The 22075-nt window shown below is 33.9% G+C and overlaps 2 protein-coding genes across 2 annotated transcripts; both read left to right on the forward strand.

The window, feature by feature from the left end:
* Positions 1 to 11567: 11567 nt before the first annotated feature.
* LOC134692144 (isatin hydrolase-like) lies at positions 11568 to 15786 on the forward strand. The gene is made up of 2 exons (XM_063552584.1): positions 11568 to 11886; positions 13073 to 15786. Exons 1-2 carry the CDS (start codon positions 11711 to 11713, stop codon positions 13773 to 13775), a joined length of 879 nt encoding a protein of 292 aa, XP_063408654.1. The 5' UTR covers positions 11568 to 11710; the 3' UTR covers positions 13776 to 15786.
* Positions 15787 to 18716: 2930 nt separating this feature from the next.
* Positions 18717 to 20490, forward strand: LOC134692147 (isatin hydrolase-like). The gene is made up of 2 exons (XM_063552589.1): positions 18717 to 19014; positions 19692 to 20490. Exons 1-2 carry the CDS (start codon positions 18809 to 18811, stop codon positions 20389 to 20391), a joined length of 906 nt encoding a protein of 301 aa, XP_063408659.1. The 5' UTR covers positions 18717 to 18808; the 3' UTR covers positions 20392 to 20490.
* Positions 20491 to 22075: the final 1585 nt, after the last annotated feature.

Genomic DNA, 22075 nt, shown 5'->3' on the forward strand with positions numbered 1-22075 from the left:
TAGAGCTGGTTGTTTAAGTGGGAGATTTAAACGGTCACGTTGTTCGTGAATTAGTGTCAATAAATCTCAACATAGTTTGTTCGTTTGACCAGTGGTTTTCGGAATGATGAATATCCCAACCTTTAGGAAATTTCACAGGAGGGTGACATTGATCAGTTTTCCCTTGATACAGTAGTTGAGGGGGGAGTAAATTCCCTGCCATGGTGCATGTTAAAAGAGCCGTAATCTGGCGTTTATCCTCGAGACCAGTAATTTCAACTTGCTTTAACCCTGTAAATACAAAGGAGGGTCAATTTTAATTTCATTTAAATGGAGATGGATTTTATGTTTATTTTTTTGACGTTTATTGTTTTATATAGTGAATTATCATCAATATTATTGATATCGCGAGAAACAAAAATTTTCAACAAAATATTTTTTTTGTTTGGCCTGAATTGATCGTTACTATAAAAATAAAATAAAATAAGGCATAACAAAATAAAATAAAAACCTTACCTTCTTCCTCCATTGTCCAATTCCCACATGGAATTATACTGATATTTGTTTGGTCAAAGTTCATCACTTATTCTTCGGGAATGTTATTTTCAGTTATAATTTTTGAAACACTGCCGAGATATTCTACCCTAAGTTCATCAAAATTAGCAGGCACTTTGCGTGCTGCTTTTGACCTTTCCGTTTAACGAAACCGATTCTCCTAAGAAAAGACTCGGCCAAAGATCTATGAAGAGAAATATGTCCACCGTTCTCCTGTAGCATACTTCTGCACTTATGCTCCAAGATTCTCTTAGCACAGGCTATCAAAATTTGTTTGTTTACTATTGCACCCAGTGCACGAAGTTTTTTGACGTAATCCACTACTTCTTCGTCGTATTTTCCAAGTAATTTTGGGCGACCTTTCGGACTTCTGCTCAATTCCACAATTTTTTTCTCTGGGGTTTTGTTCATTTCATCGATATATTGTTTTTTCATAGATCTAACAGTACTTTCATTTATTGTTTTATACAACAATTTAGAAAAATGTTTTGCAGCTCTGGTATTCCCATGTTCGCAAGCATATCTTGCTATTTTAGCTCTCTGCTCGGATGAACAATTTGAATATTCGCCACTTTTTCTTTTTCGGTTAGGAGACTGCAAAACGTCTTTAACTGACGAATTTGCAACGGTGACAGTTTTCGCTGTTTCAGCGTCTTTTTCTACATTAGGATCGGGCAGTAATGAATCAAAAGAATTGTCTAATTCTCCACTTGTAGTTTTTTGTTTGATTAAATATTGCCGTAAAGACATCCTTAAACTGACAATTAAATTATAAGAATAAAAAATTTAGGAGTTGTACAGGTGCGTGAATTCAGTTCGGTCAAGTTTTAATTAGTGACAATAGACGTAGGGATTTTTATTGACATTTTAAAATACACTCTAGGGAGAGTGTTAATCGCGAAAATAAGTAGCCGCGAAATTGAATTGACTTCCGAAAACGCGAAAATAAGTAGCCGCGAAAATAAGTTGGTTTACAGTATACTAAGAAAATAAGAGCTTGGTGCAAAGCCCCGCGCTCTTATTTTCATAGTACATACCTTTCTATACACTAACCGACACATATTATGTAATTCTTAATTAAAGTTCTCTTGACTATGAAAAAGCACTTATACTATTGTACATGTACATTTGTGTATGTCGTACTTGCTTAGGGCATTTTACGATCTTATATGATCATAAGGTAGAACTATTCATTGATAATTGTTTTTCGACTATAGCTGGACGTAAAATATGCGACCACAAACACATGTTTTGTTTTTTCTCCTTAACATTTGTGGAAGATTGTCATTGGATTTCAAGGTAGTAGACCTTACTCACGATCACAGCAATACGACAATATACTGGCCCGGAAATCCAGAATATAACTTTACAATCCTAGCTCGTGGGAATACGAACGGCGAATATTGGTAAGTGAAATAAAAATACATTTTAACTTAAACTTCTGGCGCTAGTATTGAATGTAACATGAATGCACGAAAATTTTCGGGAGAAAGGTGGGAGGTTGTGCACATAATACATTGTATCTCAGGCGGATACAGTAACAGCTAGTACAACATACGAACGAACTATAAACTCAGATGAAAAAGTCTTATCTCATCAGATGAATACACATACAAATACATCTAACAAAAACAGAGTGGACGTTCCCGGCCACGTCCACTCTGTTTTTGTTAGATCGAGTTACTTGTATACATCCCGAAAAATAAAATGACGTGACTAAATACATATCTAAGAATCAGTATAGTAAAGCATAATAATTGCCATATATATACTAATATTTTGGGTTGTCAGAGATTCGGTCTGATGTGCACTAGTTTAAAACTCGTGCACATGATTTGGAAACTCGTTCGCACGTTTAGCTCGTACGCAAAAGAAAGCGTATACAAAAAAGGGTAAATACAATGTTGGGTCTACGTCTGTGAAGGAAAGTGCGTTCAAAACACTTGTTAGACCATAAAAATGAGAATGAAAATGGGGAATGTGTCAAAGAGACAACAACCCGACCAAATAAAAAAAAACAACAGCAGAAGGTCACCAACAGGTCTTCAATGTAGCGAGAAATTCCCGCACCCGGAGGCGTCCTTCAGCTGGCCCAAAAACAGTCCATGATTAACGGAAATGTTCTTTCTTTCGACGAACCATCAAAGATTGGAACAGTCTCCCTCCTGGGGTAGTGTAAGCCGACCATACATGTTATTTGATCATATGGGTTAAATTGAAGCAATCTTATTTTTAGTTTTACAAATTTTTATTGATAATTTATTACAATAAGATAGATAAAATGAACAAGCGAACAATTGAAATTGAGATATTTGTTTAATTGTATATCTGAATCCTATTTTGGTACTCTCGCCCAAGGTGACACAATTCAAGTAACGTAACATTTTTAGCATTTTCATGTATGCAGTTCATGCATGTTCTTTTGCATTTGCATTTTGTTTGGTAAAGTTTCTAAATATTCTAAAACAATTGAACTCCAACATTATAGAGGGCCCTCATGGGGTTTTTGATTATGTGATTACTTGGCCGTTTTTTTAATGATTATTTGATTATTAAGCCAGATATTTCATGATTATTTGATTTCCTATGACTGTATTTTAGTTTATGATTATATGATTACTAAAGATAAGCAAATATTTAATGATTATGTGATTATATTGGCAAAAAAATGGTGATTATGTGATTACTAGGACCACCACCCCCCCCCCCCCCCCCCATGAGGGGCCTCATTATATTTACTTCCGATATCTTCAATTTCAGTGTTCATAATACAATTAGTGTAGTACTGATCGACATGCTTATTACAAGAGATTAACATATTTAATTAGCGTAAATTAATAAAGTTTTTGTTTCAATTACAATTGAACATTTTTATATTAATTTGATAGTTAAGTAATGTTGATCTGCTGTATGCATTTGTATCTAATAAACTTGACCAACGTTTTAATATTAGTCAAGACCGTACGCCCACGGTCCGACCGACCGTATGAGTATTTTGAAAAAGTACGCATACGGTCCAAATACGCATACGGTCTGGAACATACAGTACACATGGTGTATATAGTCTCTGGTTTTGGGAATAGTATACCTATGTATATGTTCCAATCCTGGTCTGTTTTAGCATAAAATCGTTCTGGACCGTGAAAACAACATTACAAGAATGACTGGCTGTTTCTTTTTAACGCTCGGTGGAGCTTTTATTTAACTATTTTCAGAAATATTTATACGGGCCATTACTTGAAACTAATTTGATTTGCCACCGCACAGTTGAAGATCGCCGTTTTCATTCCCGTTAAAATTGGGTCCAACTTTTAATTTGTTTCATACAAATAAAATGAGTCACTGTATAAACAGAGACACATAATATTTTAACAGAGACATAAACTATGTATTATATGTCTCTGGTATAAACAAGTATATTGTTATATGAATAAGATCCTTGATATTTTAAATGTCAACATTGTGATATTTGGCCAGGCTGATTGAAATAACATTTCTTCTAAAATAAAAACGCCCTTATTCATCATAGCCAAAGCCTATTATGATCTATTATACCTGATGGACACTAATAAAAATAACACTTTAATATGCTATGAGATACGCACACGACAGTGCAATATGCTGAGCCGGTTAAATTACTTATGTATTCGTCTCAACTTGACTCGGCCGATTCCGTACCCTCATCTAACGAGAGTAACGGATTCTACTGATCATGAGGATTACCGAATCATTACTTAAGCATACTTTTGAAAGACTTGTAGCTTGATAATTAGCACGGTGACCCATACTGTTTCTTATATTTTTGAAAAAAACCTAGTAAAATCTTCATTTTGGCAAAGTATAAGAAAATTCTTTCTGAGAAAATATATACTGAGTGACAGTTTATATCAAATAAAGTGTGGGGATATAAATCAGGGGTTGGTCATAGGCGGATCGGGGGACTGGGGGCCCGGGCCCTCCCCCTTTCGTGGAAAAAAGGTTGATTACATGGGGAAGTTCCACTGATGTATGACTGGAGCCCCCCCCCCCCCCCCATTTTATGTCAGTCAGCGCGTCCCCTTATGCAAAGTTCTGGGTCTAACTGTATATTTTGAGTATTTGAAGCTGGATGCTTTCTATATTGTTATTTCGTATCGGCATTTGCATCAACGTTGACTCACATATACATTGAGGGAGAAAGACATGATTTATAGATTATCGTTGATCATCTCAACGGGATTGATTTCCTCGCTTGAGCTGGTAAGACGAAATTATGAAAAGAATTGAGTTAATTTCATTGATAACGGCCACATGCACCATTACAGTTTTCATAACAATCGACTGTGCAGAGAAAAGAAATTATCCTACAGTTTGTATTGTCAGGTAATTTGTTAAAGATAGTACTGTCTGATTTTGACGTTGATTTTCAAGACATTTGAAAGGTAGACTGCAATTGTTGTAATATTTTACAGCCAACTCCATTGCGTGTGTAGGCAAAGGTAATTTATTTGGCTAGCTTGCTTCTTAGCTGAAACTTTAAGTCATTATTGGGTCAGGTATACTACCCTTCTTTCGAAATTGCCTAGTCGAACAGTTAGAAAGATAAATTGGTGACAATGGTTATCTATGATAGTTTACCTAACCTAACCGTGTCGTGAATGACTTCATGGTTCAGCTAAAAGGCAAGTTAACCAAATATATTACATTTGGCTACACACCCAATGAAATCGGCTATAAATGAAACGTCCCTGTTACTGCTCTTATATTGTTGATATGTTTACATTCGTAGTACAAATGTCTTTTGTACAACTGTTTATACGTCCATTTAAAATTTGTCTTTACATACTGCTTCACCTTTCTAACTTTAAGCAGCTTATCTTTTTCGTAGTGGTACACAATCCCGAAATCAATAAGTATTTATTAAAGCCATGCTGCAGTGGATATAGTAAATCGTGAATGTCTAGATGTTTCATTATGGATGATACAATTATATGTTCTAGTGATTTACTAAGGATACAGGTTAGAGAGATGGGCCTGTAGTTTTCAGGTTTAGATTTTGCTCCCTTTTTGAAAACTGGTGTAACCAAGGCCTCTCTCCAGTCGTTTGGTACTGTTCCTGTATTTACTGATGAGTTAAATAAGTCAGATATTATAGGTGAGATTTCATGATGAACTTCTTTCAGAAAATGAGGTGATATTTTGTCTGGACCAATTGCTTTTGATGGGTTTAGGTTTTTTAGTAATTTAGATGTTCCTTCTGGGGTGATGTTTATTTGCTTCATTTCTAATTTGTGTGTTGCTGATTTTAATGATTTTAGTTCACAAATGTGAGATAATTTCAAAGGTTTAGGTGTGGTAAATGCTGAGTGGAATTGATGGTTTAGTGCTTCAGCCTGATCTTGGGGGTTTGTTTTTGTTATACCATTTACCTTTAGTGGTGATACACCTATATTTTCACTTTTTTGTTTTTTTATGAATGACCAAAATTTTTTGCTTGGTTTACTATCTTTTAGTTTACTGTCTTCAATTATAATGTTTTCTATGTAGTTCCAATATGATGTTCTAAGCTTTTGATGTACTTGGTGTTTTAAGGATCGGTGCTTTTTGATTGTATCCGATTTTTTTTTCTGATTTTGTTGCCTTTATTTTCTTATGTATTCTGTCTCTTTTTTTGATTAGTCTCTTTATTTCTGGTGTTAGCCAAGGAATATCTTGTTTTTGTTTCATTATTTTTGATGGAACCATCTGAAAAGTGACATTTTTCGGCATATTTGGTAGATTTGTCCTATTTAAGCTTGAATCGGATCGTTTTTAATAACTAAATTAGTTTAAATCTTTCACATAATTTAATTGAATCAAATGAAATAGACAATTTTTATATTAAACACATCTGTATATAGTCTCTGGTTCTGGGAACAGTATACCTATGTATATGTTCCAATCCTGGTCTGTTTTAGCATAAAATCGTTTTGGACAGCGAAAACAACATTACAAGAATGACTGGTTGTTTCTTTTTAACGCTCGGTGGAGCTTTAATTGAACTATTTTCAGAAATATTGACACGGTCCAGTACTTGAAACTAATTCGATTTGTCACGTACAGTTGAAGTTTTCGTTCAAAATGTATAGGTCCAACTTTTAATTTGTTTCATAAAAATAAAATGAGTCAATGTATAAACAGACATATAATATGTATTATATGTCTCTGGTATAAACAAATATATTGTTGTATGAATAAGATGCTTGATGATTTTAAATGTCAACATTGTGATATTTGGTCAATCTGATTAAAATAACATTTCTTCTAAAATAAAAACGCCCATAGTCATCATAGTCAAAGCCTATTATACCTGATAAACACTTATAAAAAAAAACACTTTAATATCCTATGAGATACGCACACGACAGTGCAATATGCTGAGCCGGTTAAATTACTTACTTATGCATTCGTCTCAACTTGACTCGGCCGATTCCGTACCCTCATCTAACAAGAGTAACGGATTCTACTGATCATGAGGATTGCTGAATCATTACTTAAGCATACTTTTGAAAGACTTGTAGCTTGATAATTAGCACGGTGACCCATACTGTTTCTTATATTTTTGAGAGAAAAAAAACATAGTAAAATCTTCATTTTGGCAAAGTATAAGAAAATTCCCCGAGGAAAATTCTTTCTGAGAAAATATATACTGATGATCCACCTTAAGGTCGAGTGACTCTTTATAACAAATGAAGTGTGGGGATATAAATCAGGGGCTGGTTATAAGCGGATGGGGGACTGGGGCCCAGGCCTTCCCTCTTTCGTGGAAAAAAAAGGTTGGTTACATGGGGAAGTTCCACTGATGTATGACTGGAGCCCCCCCCCCCCCCCCCATTTATGTCAGTCAGCGCGCCCCCTTATGCAAAGTTCTGGGTCTTACTGTATATTTTGAGTATTTGAAGCTGGATACTTCCTATTTTGAAAGTTTCGTATCGGCATTTGCATCAACTTTGACTCACATACATATATATTGAGGGAGAAAGACATGATTTATAGATTATCGTTGATCATCTCAACGGGATTGATTTCCTCGCTTGATCTGGTAAGACGAAATTGTGAAAAGAATTGAGTTAATTTCATTGATAACGGCCACTTGCACCATTACAGTTTTCATAACTCTCGACTGTGCTGAGAAAAAATATTATTATACAGTTTGTATTGTCAGGTTATTTATTAAACATAGTACTGATTTTGACGTTAATTTTTAAGACATTTGAAAGGTAGAATGCAATTGTTGTAATATTTTACAGCCAACTCCATTGCGTGTGTAGGCAAAGGTAATTTATTTGGCTAGCTTGCTTGTTAGTTGAAACTTATATATATAACAGATAAATTGGTGACATTGGTTATCTATGATAGTTTACCTACTAACCTAACCTTGTCGTGAATGACTTCATGGTTCAGCTAAAAGGCAAGTTAACCAAATATATTACATTTGGCTACACACCCAATGAAATCGGCTATAAATGAAACGTCCCTGTTACTGCTCTTATGTTGTTGATAGTTTACATTCGTAGTACAAATGTCTTTTGTACAACTGTTTATACGTCCATTTAAAATTTGTCTTTATATACTGCTTCACCTTTCTAACTTTAAGCAGCTTATCTTTTTCGTAGTGGTAAACAATCCCGAAATCTATAAGTATTTATTATATGTATTTTTGAATTTCATCTTTGTAAAAAATAACAAAGGAAAGTTTTAAGATATCGCGGCACAATCCAAAGGCCAGCAAAATAAAATCAAATAACAGTGGTGTATGAGGCGCGGATCCAAAGGGGGGGGGGGGAGGGGTCCGGTTGTTGGAACCCCCCTTTTTTTGGACGATCAATGCATTTGAATGGGGACATGTACTTGGAACACCCCTCCCCCCTTTTAAAATGGCTGGATTCGCCCCTGTTTATAGGCGTCACAGCTCAGGGAGCTACCGTTTGATTTCAGGATACGGGGAGGCTAGGATGAAATTCAACGAGTCAAGTTGAAAAGGGAGGACAAGTGTTTGGACTTAAAAATAAAAAAGGCAGAATGACCAACTTGACAAAAAAGAGATGATGACAATTTAGATCAATTTATGCAAAATAAATTCAGGATTAACTAAAAAAAGTAAGAAGGCAGGACCGAATAGAGTGAAAAATAAAAAGGTTAAGGCAGGACAGAGATTGCAACTAAAAAAAATTGATAAACCTTGTAATAATTTATTTTATCTTCCATGTATAATTACTTAGTACACAAAAATAGAGTGAACCATGAAACCTTGAAAAGGGAAATAAAAGCAATTTGACATATTTCGTCATGAGTGGATTGATTATTGGTTGCCTGATGTCCAGTGACAGATATTTCATGCATGTAAGCTATTCACTAGACTACCTATGGGTACATACCAGGGACATATCCCTCCATTTTTAAAGTGGTTCCAACCCAACATAGAATAAGGAGGGGTTCAACTGTATGCTCTCATTCAAAGCATTGATCACCCCCCCCCCCTCCCCCCTAAATAAGCGTTTTCCACCATCCTCTTTTGGGATCTGCCACTGCAAACTATCTATATGTTTTGAAATTAATCATAGATATAGGAAGATGTGGTGTGAGTGCCAATGAGACAACTCTCCATCCAAATAACAATTTAAAAATTAAAGCACAGCTTTATACACATATACCAATAAACATACTTACATAAAATGAGTTACAGCTAGTCAGCCAAACAGTATTAATAGACTAATTACAGGATTAATCAAGTTGTAAATAAGTGCTGAATTGGATAGTGTATAGAAAGGTATACTGTAAACCAACTTATTTTCGCGAGCGATTTATTTTCGCTAATTTCGCGAGCATTAAAAAAACGCGAAAATAAATCGCCGCGAATAAGTCCATAAATTCTAATGGGGCATGTAACAAAATTTAAGATGAGAAATTGACAAACTTTATTACTGAAAGGAAATTGAAATAAAAACACAAACATCATTATGTAAACAAACAGATTAGACGACATAATTATTCAGGTAAGTCATGCCGCAGGTGTATACATAATCAATTATTTATCGACTGTCAACATTCCACTTCTCACCCAACCGTTACGGATTACACCTTTTTGATCTTTCACCTTTTGAATGGCTTGAATAATCCAATTAGCGTGTATTGGCTTTATGTTTGACAAATTCAAATTGATTTCAACGTTTTTGACAGTTTTACCAGCTTTCAATTGCGTACCAACTTGTTGTGCATACCATGCAGTGAAACACGATTTCACTACCTCCTTAATCTGATAATTACCAGATAAATCAAGGGGTTGAAGCTCTCCATTACACCCTCCTGGAACATATTTAATTAGTATGCCTGCTTTCTGTAACTTGTTAATGAACGATTCAACACGATGAGCAGCATAAACATCAAATATTGCTAGAGCTGGTTGTTTAAGTGGGAGATTTAAACGGTCACGTTGTTCGTGAATTAGTGTCAATAAATCTCAACATAGTTTGTTCGTTTGACCAGTGGTTTTCGGAATGATGAATATCCCAACCTTTAGGAAATTTCACAGGAGGGTGACATTGATCAGTTTTCCCTTGATACAGTAGTTGAGGGGGGAGTAAATTCCCTGCCATGGTGCATGTTAAAAGAGCCGTAATCTGGCGTTTATCCTCGAGACCAGTAATTTCAACTTGCTTTAACCCTGTAAATACAAAGGAGGGTCAATTTTAATTTCATTTAAATGGAGATGGATTTTATGTTTATTTTTTTGACGTTTATTGTTTTATATAGTGAATTATCATCAATATTATTGATATCGCGAGAAACAAAAATTTTCAACAAAATATTTTTTTTGTTTGGCCTGAATTGATCGTTACTATAAAAATAAAATAAAATAAGGCATAACAAAATAAAATAAAAACCTTACCTTCTTCCTCCATTGTCCAATTCCCACATGGAATTATACTGATATTTGTTTGGTCAAAGTTCATCACTTATTCTTCGGGAATGTTATTTTCAGTTATAATTTTTGAAACACTGCCGAGATATTCTACCCTAAGTTCATCAAAATTAGCAGGCACTTTGCGTGCTGCTTTTGACCTTTCCGTTTAACGAAACCGATTCTCCTAAGAAAAGACTCGGCCAAAGATCTATGAAGAGAAATATGTCCACCGTTCTCCTGTAGCATACTTCTGCACTTATGCTCCAAGATTCTCTTAGCACAGGCTATCAAAATTTGTTTGTTTACTATTGCACCCAGTGCACGAAGTTTTTTGACGTAATCCACTACTTCTTCGTCGTATTTTCCAAGTAATTTTGGGCGACCTTTCGGACTTCTGCTCAATTCCACAATTTTTTTCTCTGGGGTTTTGTTCATTTCATCGATATATTGTTTTTTCATAGATCTAACAGTACTTTCATTTATTGTTTTATACAACAATTTAGAAAAATGTTTTGCAGCTCTGGTATTCCCATGTTCGCAAGCATATCTTGCTATTTTAGCTCTCTGCTCGGATGAACAATTTGAATATTCGCCACTTTTTCTTTTTCGGTTAGGAGACTGCAAAACGTCTTTAACTGACGAATTTGCAACGGTGACAGTTTTCGCTGTTTCAGCGTCTTTTTCTACATTAGGATCGGGCAGTAATGAATCAAAAGAATTGTCTAATTCTCCACTTGTAGTTTTTTGTTTGATTAAATATTGCCGTAAAGACATCCTTAAACTGACAATTAAATTATAAGAATAAAAAATTTAGGAGTTGTACAGGTGCGTGAATTCAGTTCGGTCAAGTTTTAATTAGTGACAATAGACGTAGGGACTTTTATTGACATTTTAAAATACACTCTAGGGAGAGTGTTAATCGCGAAAATAAGTAGCCGCGAAATTGAATTGACTTCCGAAAACGCGAAAATAAGTAGCCGCGAAAATAAGTTGGTTTACAGTATACTAAGAAAATAAGAGCTTGGTGCAAAGCCCCGCGCTCTTATTTTCATAGTACATACCTTTCTATACACTAACCGACACATATTATGTAATTCTTAATTAAAGTTCTCTTGACTATGAAAAAGCACTTATACTATTGTACATGTACATTTGTGTATGTCGTACTTGCTTAGGGCATTTTACGATCTTATATGATCATAAGGTAGAACTATTCATTGATAATTGTTTTTCGACTATAGCTGGACGTAAAATATGCGACCACAAACACATGTTTTGTTTTTTCTCCTTAACATTTGTGGAAGATTGTCATTGGATTTCAAGGTAGTAGACCTTACTCACGATCACAGCAATACGACAATATACTGGCCCGGAAATCCAGAATATAACTTTACAATCCTAGCTCGTGGGAATACGAACGGCGAATATTGGTAAGTGAAATAAAAATACATTTTAACTTAAACTTCTGGCGCTAGTATTGAATGTAACATGAATGCACGAAAATTTTCGGGAGAAAGGTGGGAGGTTGTGCACATAATACATTGTATCTCAGGCGGATACAGTAACAGCTAGTACAACATACGAACGAACTATAAACTCAGATCAAAAAAGTCTTATCTCATCAGATGAATACACATACAAATACATCTAACAAAAACAGAGTGGACGTTCCCGGCCACGTCCACTCTGTTTTTGTTAGATCGAGTTACTTGTATACATCCCGAAAAATAAAATGACGTGACTAAATACATATCTAAGAATCAGTATAGTAAAGCATAAAAATTGCCATATATATACTAATATTTTGGGTTGTCAGAGATTCGGTCTGATGTGCACTAGTTTAAAACTCGTGCACATGATTTGGAAACTCGTACGCAAAAGAAAGCGTATACAAAAAAGGGTAAATACAATGTTGGGTCTACGTCTGTGAAGGAAAGTGCGTTCAAAACACTTGTTAGACCATAAAAATGAGAATGAAAATGGGGAATGTGTCAAAGAGACAACAACCCGACCAAATAAAAAAAAACAACAGCAGAAGGTCACCAACAGGTCTTCAATGTAGCGAGAAATTCCCGCACCCGGAGGCGTCCTTCAGCTGGCCCAAAAACAGTCCATGATTAACGGAAATGTTCTTTCTTTCGACGAACCATCAAAGATTGGAACAGTCTCCCTCCTGGGGTAGTGTAAGCCGACAGTTGATGCTTTTAAAGCCTCGGTGACAAGGCTGAACTAAATTAAAAAAAGGGAGGGGGGGTTCGTATGCGCTCTGACGTCATTACAGAATAATCAGTTAGTTGAGTGTGGCCTTTATCCGGTAGAAGTAGAATGCTTTAAAGAGTCAGCATCTAGAATCTGTAACTCAACAGGAATAGATATTATGAAAATGTAAAATTATGTTTATAACAAAGTTGCCAGTGGAACTTCGGTTAGGCGGAACAACTATACGATCCTATACGTTGATAACCCATCCTGTATTGTTAGTTATGTAGACTGAAGGTTATCTTTAGGGGTTTGGCCATGGAGGAAATGGTTACACAATTTACAAACATTATTTGTTTTAGAAAATACAAAGTTTCTATAAATATATAGAATCAGTCTTTTTAATACTATTTCTAGGTATGAAAGTAACTACATTGGAACAGCAGAACATGGTGGAACACATCTAGATTCACCTGCACATTTTTACAAAGATAGACTACGGACACACAGCATTCCGATAGAAAAATTGGTCGGTCCTGGAGTAATAATTAACATTAAAAATAAAGCTGCGGCAAATGCCGATTATCTGGTATCGATTGAAGATTTGAAACAATGGGAAAGCATTTACAACCAGATTCCGGAAAACGCCATTGTAATTATGAATTCAGGCTGGAACGACCGCTACCCGAACGCATCCCTTGTGTTCAATACAGACAGTCCCACAGATCCAAGGACATTTCACTTCCCCGCCTGGCATGAAACAGCAATCGAATGGCTTATCAATGAACGTTCTGTAAACATCGTTGGTGTAGACACACCTTCAAATGACTTTGGACAATCTAAAACATTCCCGGTTCATATTCTCTTAGGTCAAGCCAATATTCCGGGTGCAGAAAATGTCGCAAATCTTGACGCTATACCAGAAGCAGGGAGTATTATTTTTGTTGCCGTGACCAAGATATACGACGGAAGCGGAGGCCCTGCAAGAGTATTTGCAACTATTCCCGTCAATGACACAAGTTTTGGATGTTCACACAGACTTAGTTTTGTATTGTTGATTTGCGTCTTTTGCCTTAATGTTGTTTATTCATATCTTTTGAACGACTCGAGTGATATGTAATTCAAAGCATGTTGTAATACTCAAATTTCTTTCGACTTTCTTTTCGGCCCAAAAAATGAATTGTAATACATAATAATCATGGGAGGCTTACTAGAAATTGTTACAAATGAATTGAAGACTAATTGCATCAGATGACACTTACAACAAAAAAGTGTTTGACAAAATCTTAAAGTTATTCTAAAACGGTGTGTTTGACTTCCATTTTAATAATACATTTTTCAAAATAAGTTTACTAGTATGCTTAAATTTTACTTTCATGTTGTGTCAAAGAAAAACAAATGTATAAGAACGAAGTAATTTCTGTACCAGGTTATGGTTTTCTAAATGATGAATAATTCAGGCGCGGATCCAGAGGGGGGTTCCGGGGGTTGGAACCCCCCTTATTTTGGACGATCAATGCATTTGAATGGGGAAATGTAGTTGGAACATCCCCCCCCCTTGTCCTGGGTAAGGACCCCCCTTTTTTTTAAATGGCTGGATCCGCCCCTGTAATTTTATGTCAACATGCAACTTTAAAATACAAAAATAATTTAATCTGAAGCGAGATTGGTATATCCTTTTGATTTGTGCATCTAAAAGTAAAGAAGTGTACTCGAACATGCTTGAATGTAACAAAAGGTTCTCTTCGGAATAAGGTTGTAACCGATTTCCCAAATTTAAAAAAAATGTTTTGATGAAGTCAGGGTTGTAAATTAATGCCTTTAATATATCAATCTAAAGATACGTGGAATTCTGTCAACGGTAATAAATAATATATGCATCCCGAAGAATAACAGAGTTCACACGCTAAAATGTTTCGCCTTCTTTACTGATCATTGATATTGTGTTGATAGTCCTTAATATAAAGCTTTACTACGATTATCACAAAAACTTAACATGATTCAAGAAAATGAGGTGAAGGTTATATAAACCAAACAAGAAATACATATGTACAAAGATACCTTACAATCATTCAATACACTGAATAAAGTTGACCTACTGCTTATAGTGTCAGATGAACCATGCCAGGCAGACATGTACAACTTACAATTCTTCCATACAACAAGTATAGTCGACCTATTGCTTATAGTTTAAGAAAAACAGACCAAAACATAAAAACTTAACACTGAGCAATAAACCATGAACATGAGGTCAAGGTCAAATTAAACCTGCCACATTGACATGCACTACATAAAATATTTCTATACACCGAATATAGTTGACTCATTGCATATAGTGTTAGAAAAATCTCAAAAACTAAACTTTGACCACTGAACCATGAAATTGAGGTCAAGGTCAAATGACACCTGCCAGCTAGACATGTACATCTTATAATCATTCCATACACCAAATATAGATAGCCTATTGCATACAGTATAAGAAAAACTGACCAATCTCAAAAACTAAACTTTGACCATTGAACCTTGAAAATGAGGTCAAGGTCAGATGGCACCTGCCAGCTAGACATGTACACCTTACAATCATACTAGATACTAGACCTATTGTATATAGTATCTGAGATATAGACTTGACCAACAAAACTTAGCCTTGTTCACCTATCCATGAAATGAGGTCGAGGTCAAGTGGAAACTGTCTGATGGATATGAGGACATTGCAAGGTACACGCATACCAAATATGTCTTTTTTGAATTGAATATTTCGTTTCACACAATTTATGACACAAGAGCCTCAGGCGTTTGTGGGAAAAGCGAGACGTAGCGATCCTCCATTCCGTGGACAAAAAACGACATGCATCACAGTAAATCTCGCAAAATCTCACCGGTGTCTTCCTCGAATGCCAACATTTTATATGATACCTATTCCTCGAATGCCAACAAAAATATTTTAATAGATGTTTATATAATAACAATAGGTGTTTTTAGAACTATCTAAATGTTTTTAAAAGTATAAAATAATTAGTGAACTTGATAAAATTGCAACATTTTATTACTTTTTGATAAGAAAAATGGTAGATTTTAAGGTTAAAATTATTACATGTAGTAGAATTTTGAATAAATAAATAAAATTAAAACGTTTTTACAATTCCTTGCTTTCTATTAAAAAAAGATAATTTGGTAATGGAGGTGTTTATTTACATAAGACTTATTAGTTTTGAATATTTTATAAGTAAATAAAACTATACGAAGATTTTAATTGAACAATTTGTTTAACTTTGAAAATCATCAGAATTAATTGATTTATAAGTAAAGTTAATAATTTCCAAGCTGGAAATGTTACAAGGTTTAAAGAAAATCCATAAAATAGGGTAACAAGAATTCTGATGATTTGTGACCATAACGAATCACCTTCACAATGTTATTCTATGAAACCCTACAATAGAAAATTCTAAAAGGTTCTGCGGAACTAGATACTAGCTTTTGATCATAAACAATGTTCTATCCTGGTTTGGCAGTAATCAACTACAGTTTGAGAAAGTTATTATCATTTTTAAAGCTTTTACCAAAGAATGAATAGTTGTGGAGGCTGCTGCCAACTAAGACGGACTGTATCGATTTTGCGACAAAAGTTGCAGGCTCGACAAAAAGGGAGAAATATTAAAAACAAGAAAAAAATCTGAAAAAACTGAAGAAAATAAAACATAGTAAACTAAAATTTCAAGAAATTCCATCAAGTAATATGGGAGAATATTACAGCACACACAACTATATAAAAGTTGAAAAATAAACTTTGAAGTCCAAAGAGAATTTGAGCAAACTGGATTTCATGACAATATGCACATGTTGACTTTGTTTCATTTTAAGATAACAAATCCATATTTATTTAAGTACAAATGCAGTAACAGCAACACATGATTTTCAAAAACTTGAAAAAGATGAACTTTTTTTAGCTACCTGTATTTACCTATCTGTTTAATTAGTATGATTGTTTTGATAAGCATTCATTTTTGTTGTAATAACTACTTGCACCTATTCCTTGAACGCCAACATAATTTTACAGGTAAATTGTCGGTAGATCAAAGGATGTTGGCATTCAAGGAATAAACCATCTCACCATATGCAACTTATTTCGGTGTCTTCAACCTATGCCAACATTTGATAAAAATATATTCAACCTATGCCTACAAACAAAATACAATAGGTGTTGTTATAACAATTATTAATTAATTAAAGGTAAAATACATTCAGCATATTTAAGCATTAAATAATACTCTTTAAAAATTCACAAACACAAATATTTAGTATATATTTGCAAAATTGTGTTGTAGTAAAAAATGGAGTAATAAAAAATTCTAAATAGACAAAAATTGTTAAAAAAAAAACCTTGATACTAGCAAAATTAAGTTGAAATAAATATTAAATCATTGTAAAAATGAAAGACTATTTTTTTTTTAAATTGATCACATAACAATACTTGGGAAAAAAGTGACAAAAAAATGTTTCAATTGTACAATATTTTTTTCCCCATTATTTTGTTGTTTTAAATATGAAACATACTTTTAACAAGCAATAGAATATACAACTATAACATACTTCAACAGAAACTTTTTTTTAATCAAATTAATTTTGCAATATAAAATTAAAAAAAAAATATTAAAAAAAATGATTTTCTGGTTCATTTACAGGCGGCAACTTTCCAAGCGGACATTGCACTATTTATCAACTTTGTTTTACAGATAGTTTAGAAAATTTAAGTACTATGTGTTTTTTTTTTTATTCATTACATATTGAGTTGTGAGCTTCTGTCCAAGTTTGGTACAAATCCAGGATAGTGTAAGAAATTTGTTAATTTTTTAAAAACTTTGACAATAGAGTGAATGTAATGTTTCCTGACAGAAAAACTAAGTCCTTTTATAAGTAAAAGACTTTTAAAAGCAAAATACGGAAAAAATGATTTTTTGTTTTACAAAATTTTCTTCTGGATTACTATCTTATGATCATAAACAATCTTATATCCAAGTTTGGTAGAAATCCACAATAGTTTAAAAAAGTTATTATTAAAATTTCAAAAAACTTTAACCACAGAATGAATATTTGTGGAGGCCGCCACCGCCAACAGAATGTAGGATCGTTATGTCTTGGTTTTTTTACTAAAGGATAACAACATGACACCTGTTGCTTGTGCAGACGCAGCATTAATTCATATATCTTAAAGTATGACTTTTGAGGCAATCATATTAGTGAAATTTGTCTAATTCTCTGAATGTGTTGGAATTAATAATGAACATTTAAAATAAATATTTTACATGAGTCAGTATCTATGAAATTCATGAGTTTCAATAGTGGTGTATGCCTTTTTAATTTAAGGAATCTATTTTACATAAAATTGAATATTTTTATCATATATTTCTATATTATTCATAAAAATGGCACTCATAGATATTCAATATGACTGGATGATTGTTTCTTAAATAAAAATTCATAAAATCCCTTTTCCCCCATTATTTCATTATACTAATTTTAAACTTAGTCCTTTATGAAATAGAGATCCTCAATACAAACAATTACCTACATTTTCACTATTACTTGTAAAAAAAAAAATATATTGAGTATATTTTACATAAAATTGAATATTTTTATCATATATTTCTATATTATTCATAAAAATGGCACTCATAGATATTCAATATGACTGGATGATTGTTTCTTAAATAAAAATTCATAAAATCCCTTTTCCCCCATTATTTCATTATACTAATTTTAAACTTAGTCCTTTATGAAATAGAGATCCTCAATACAAACAATTACCTACATTTTCACTATTACTTGTAAAAAAAAAAATATATTGAGTAAACATCAATGCTAGGTTTAAACTGGTTGTAGATTGAATAGCCCCTAATAAATTTATGTTTTTATAACACTTAATCTGTAACAAATTATTCAACCTATGCCAACATTTTTTCACACAATATTATACCTAAATTTTAAAATGTTGGCATTGGTTGAATGAACTCTTATTTCTGTTCAGAAAACGCTTAATCCCACTTAACGTATAAACTGTATAAATCCATAACCAAAATACAAACGTTAGGTAGTTTTTAAAATAACTGAAACTATTTCAAATTGCTTGGGCATCAAGGATTCGACACCAAAACAATGTGGGAAACAAAGATGCGACACCATACCAATGTCTTGTTTGCCAGCGTCCTCATCAGCTTCAGCGTCTGCATATGTGGAGGATCACTGGATTTTAAGGTTGTGGACCTCACACACAATCACAGCAATACGTCAATTAAATGGCCCGGAAATCCAGAATATAATTTTACAATCCTATCACGTGGGAAAACAGCCGATGGACTTTGGTAAGCGAATTTAGAAAATATATTTTGTTTTATTTTGACGAGCGTGGAAAATTTCAGAAGGGGTATTTGGGGGGGGGGGGGGGGATTGATGAAGACATTTGAAGATAAATGTATACTTCATGTCCTTGTGTAAATGTGTTATCAAATATTTTGCTTTGTGACGTCTGCAAGTTTGCTTTTAACATCTGACGGATCCAGAACTTAATTATAAGGGGGGGGGGGGGGAGGCGCACTGACTGGCCTTAGGTGGACCGCTCCAGTCATGCTTCAATGATTCCCTTTATACCCAACCAAAATTTTCTCACAAAAGGGGAGGGGCTGAATCCGCCTATGGCTCTCAATAGAAACCGTGTGGTCATGATGTTACCAAGGAACGGATTCATGCGAAGGCTTAGCAGGCATGTGCCCCCTTTATTTTTATTTTTTTTACATAAAACGCCAAACAAACATCAGCCTCGCTCCGCTCTGCAAAATTATTGAAGTCTCGCCTGCCGCTAACTCAGTTCATGGATCTATCCCCTGATTAGTAATTTTAAAATATAAGTTGTCACCTTGGCTTTCTGGCGTTAATTCCTGATTGTCCAACTTTTTAAAATTTAGAGTTCTGATTGTTGCATGGAAGTTCTAGTATATACTTTTTTTACTATTTTAAATCAGATTCATTTCACTTTTTATAGGTTAGAAATGAACTATTTTGGTACCGCGGAACATGCTGGAACACATCTAGATTCACCAGCACATTTTTACAAAGATAGAAACCGAACACACAACGTTCCGCTAGAAAATCTGATTGGTCCAGGAGTAATTATTAACGTCAAAAATAAAGCTGCGATAAATGCCGATTATCGGGTATCGATTGATGATTTAAAACAATGGGAAAACATGTACGGTAAGATTCCGGAAAACGCAATTGTCATTATGAATTCAGGCTGGCACAAGCATTACCCGAACGCATCCCTTGTGTTTAATACGAACAATTTCACCGATCCAAGTACATTTCACTTCCCTGCCTGGCACGAAGACGCCATTGAGTGGATTATCAGTGAACGCTCAGTGAACGTCGTTGGTGTTGACACACCGTCAACTGACTTCGGACAAACTAAAAACTTTGCAGTTCATACCAGCTTAGGAAAAGCCAATATTTCGGGTGCAGAAAATGTTGCAAATCTGGACGCTTTACCAGAATCTGGAAGTATGATTTTTGTTGCTGTGACCAAGATTTTTGATGGGAGCGGAGGTCCAGCAAGAATATTTGCAACTGTTGCCATCAAGGATACGAGTTTTGAATGTACACACGGACCCTGTTTTGTATTGTTTTTGTCCGCTTTATGCATAATTATCCCATTGTTAGCTCACATGTATCATAGGACCATGTAGACTGTTGTCATTACTTTGCCGCGGAGTCCTTCCGCCCTTCGTCGTGTTGTGTATATGTATATGGTATATGTATGATTATATGATTTTTTAGTTAAGAATGTCTGCTTGTCATGTTTTGGAATTTTTGCCAGATTTTCGGAATCCTCTGGTTTTATCCATTTAAATGCCTTAAAAAAATTTCCCCATGAACCCCCATTTTTCTTTTTATAAATCTTTTACATGTATAATAATTATAAGTCATTTGTATAAGTCTTATAAAATGTTATTTATTTTTAAATAGTATTTGAGAACTTTAACTGGTTAATGAAAAAGCTATGAAAAATCCAGAGAGAACATTTTCCCGCCAAAATTTCAATGGCTAATATCTCGAAAACAAAAACATTGACCCCTATATTTTTTTTTGTTGCTTTTTTTATTCCTCAATTTATTCCCTATCAATACATACAAGTTTTATGAAAAGTTATTTATTTTGAAACTGAGCAGCGATTTGTGTCCCTTTTGTATAATGATGCATTTGTCATGTGATGTTAACAAACGTATGGTGGCATACTACGGAAGCGTATATTACCCTCGTTTTAATACTTATAATCAAAGATGGCGATATAACTTTTAGCGAGAAAATGCTTTATTTCTCATTACTGCGATTTATTTTTTTCGACAAAATGCCTAACAAGGCATTAAGCCGATTTGTTTTTTATCGCCTTAAAAATAAATCGTTTTAAATAACGCGACATATTATCAAAACGAGAAAAAAAATTACGATTAATTTATAAGTCAATAAAAATATCATGCAATAATAATAAATTGCCTTTTTTTCTTATTACTGCGATTTATTTTTTTCGACAAAATGCCTAACAAGGCATTTAGCCGATTTGTTTTTAATCGCCATGAAAATAAATCGTTTTAAATAACGCGACAAATTATCAAAACGAGAAACAATTTTACGATTAATTTATAAGTCAATAAAAATATCATGCAATAATAATAAATTGCCTTTTTTTCTTCGATATATTGTTTTATAAAGCAACACATTGTTTTAAATTAAGGCGAGCAACGGGAAAGTTTACAGCTAAATCGAGATAAATGTGGCACGATTTTAACCTGTTCATTTTCATTTTGACTTTGGAAGGATCAGGGGTGGTGTTCTCGAAAGTATCCTAAAATTCGTCCAAAGTCGTAGATAAGACCAATTTTAGGACGGACTTAAGACCAACTTAGGACACTCTTAAGTTGTGTCTCGAAGCTATCTCAGACGAATCTTATGTTAGGACGTCCTAAACATATCCTAAGTCGAAATTTTAATTTGTTAAAGATATTTGTTGATAAAACATTTATTAATGACGAAAATATTTAATAAAATCGTTTACGAATTTTATAATAACATGTACAGAATAAATTGCATAATTACCAATGTAATTATAAAAAAAATAGATTGTTATTTAAACTGGAACACAATTTGTTTTGAAAAGAGAATAAAATTGTTAGTATAATCGTATCGTGAAACACGAAGTTAAAAGTTTAAAATCATGCACATTTTCTTTATATACGAGTTAATAACTGGCCGATGGTGCGTTTCATTTCATTTTCATTTTCACGTAAAATAATGAGCAAAAAGCGAAATACAAACTTTATTACACTAGGATAAAGATAGGATGCTCTTAAGACACCTTGTTGGGTGTCCTAA

Source organism: Mytilus trossulus, chromosome 12 (genome assembly GCF_036588685.1).
Source record: "Mytilus trossulus isolate FHL-02 chromosome 12, PNRI_Mtr1.1.1.hap1, whole genome shotgun sequence".
In the NCBI taxonomy this organism is placed as follows: Eukaryota; Metazoa; Mollusca; class Bivalvia; order Mytilida; family Mytilidae; genus Mytilus; species Mytilus trossulus.

Bases quoted from the DNA above. Each gene is read 5' to 3' on its own strand.
- LOC134692144 (XM_063552584.1), top strand. From the start codon at position 11,711: ATGCGACCACAAACACATGTTTTGTTTTTTCTCCTTAACATTTGTGGA. The intron at 11,887-13,072 runs GTAAGTGAAATA...TACTATTTCTAG, and splicing joins AATACGAACGGCGAATATTG to GTATGAAAGTAACTACATTG.
- LOC134692147 (XM_063552589.1), top strand. From the start codon at position 18,809: ATGTGGGAAACAAAGATGCGACACCATACCAATGTCTTGTTTGCCAGC. The intron at 19,015-19,691 runs GTAAGCGAATTT...CACTTTTTATAG, and splicing joins AAAACAGCCGATGGACTTTG to GTTAGAAATGAACTATTTTG.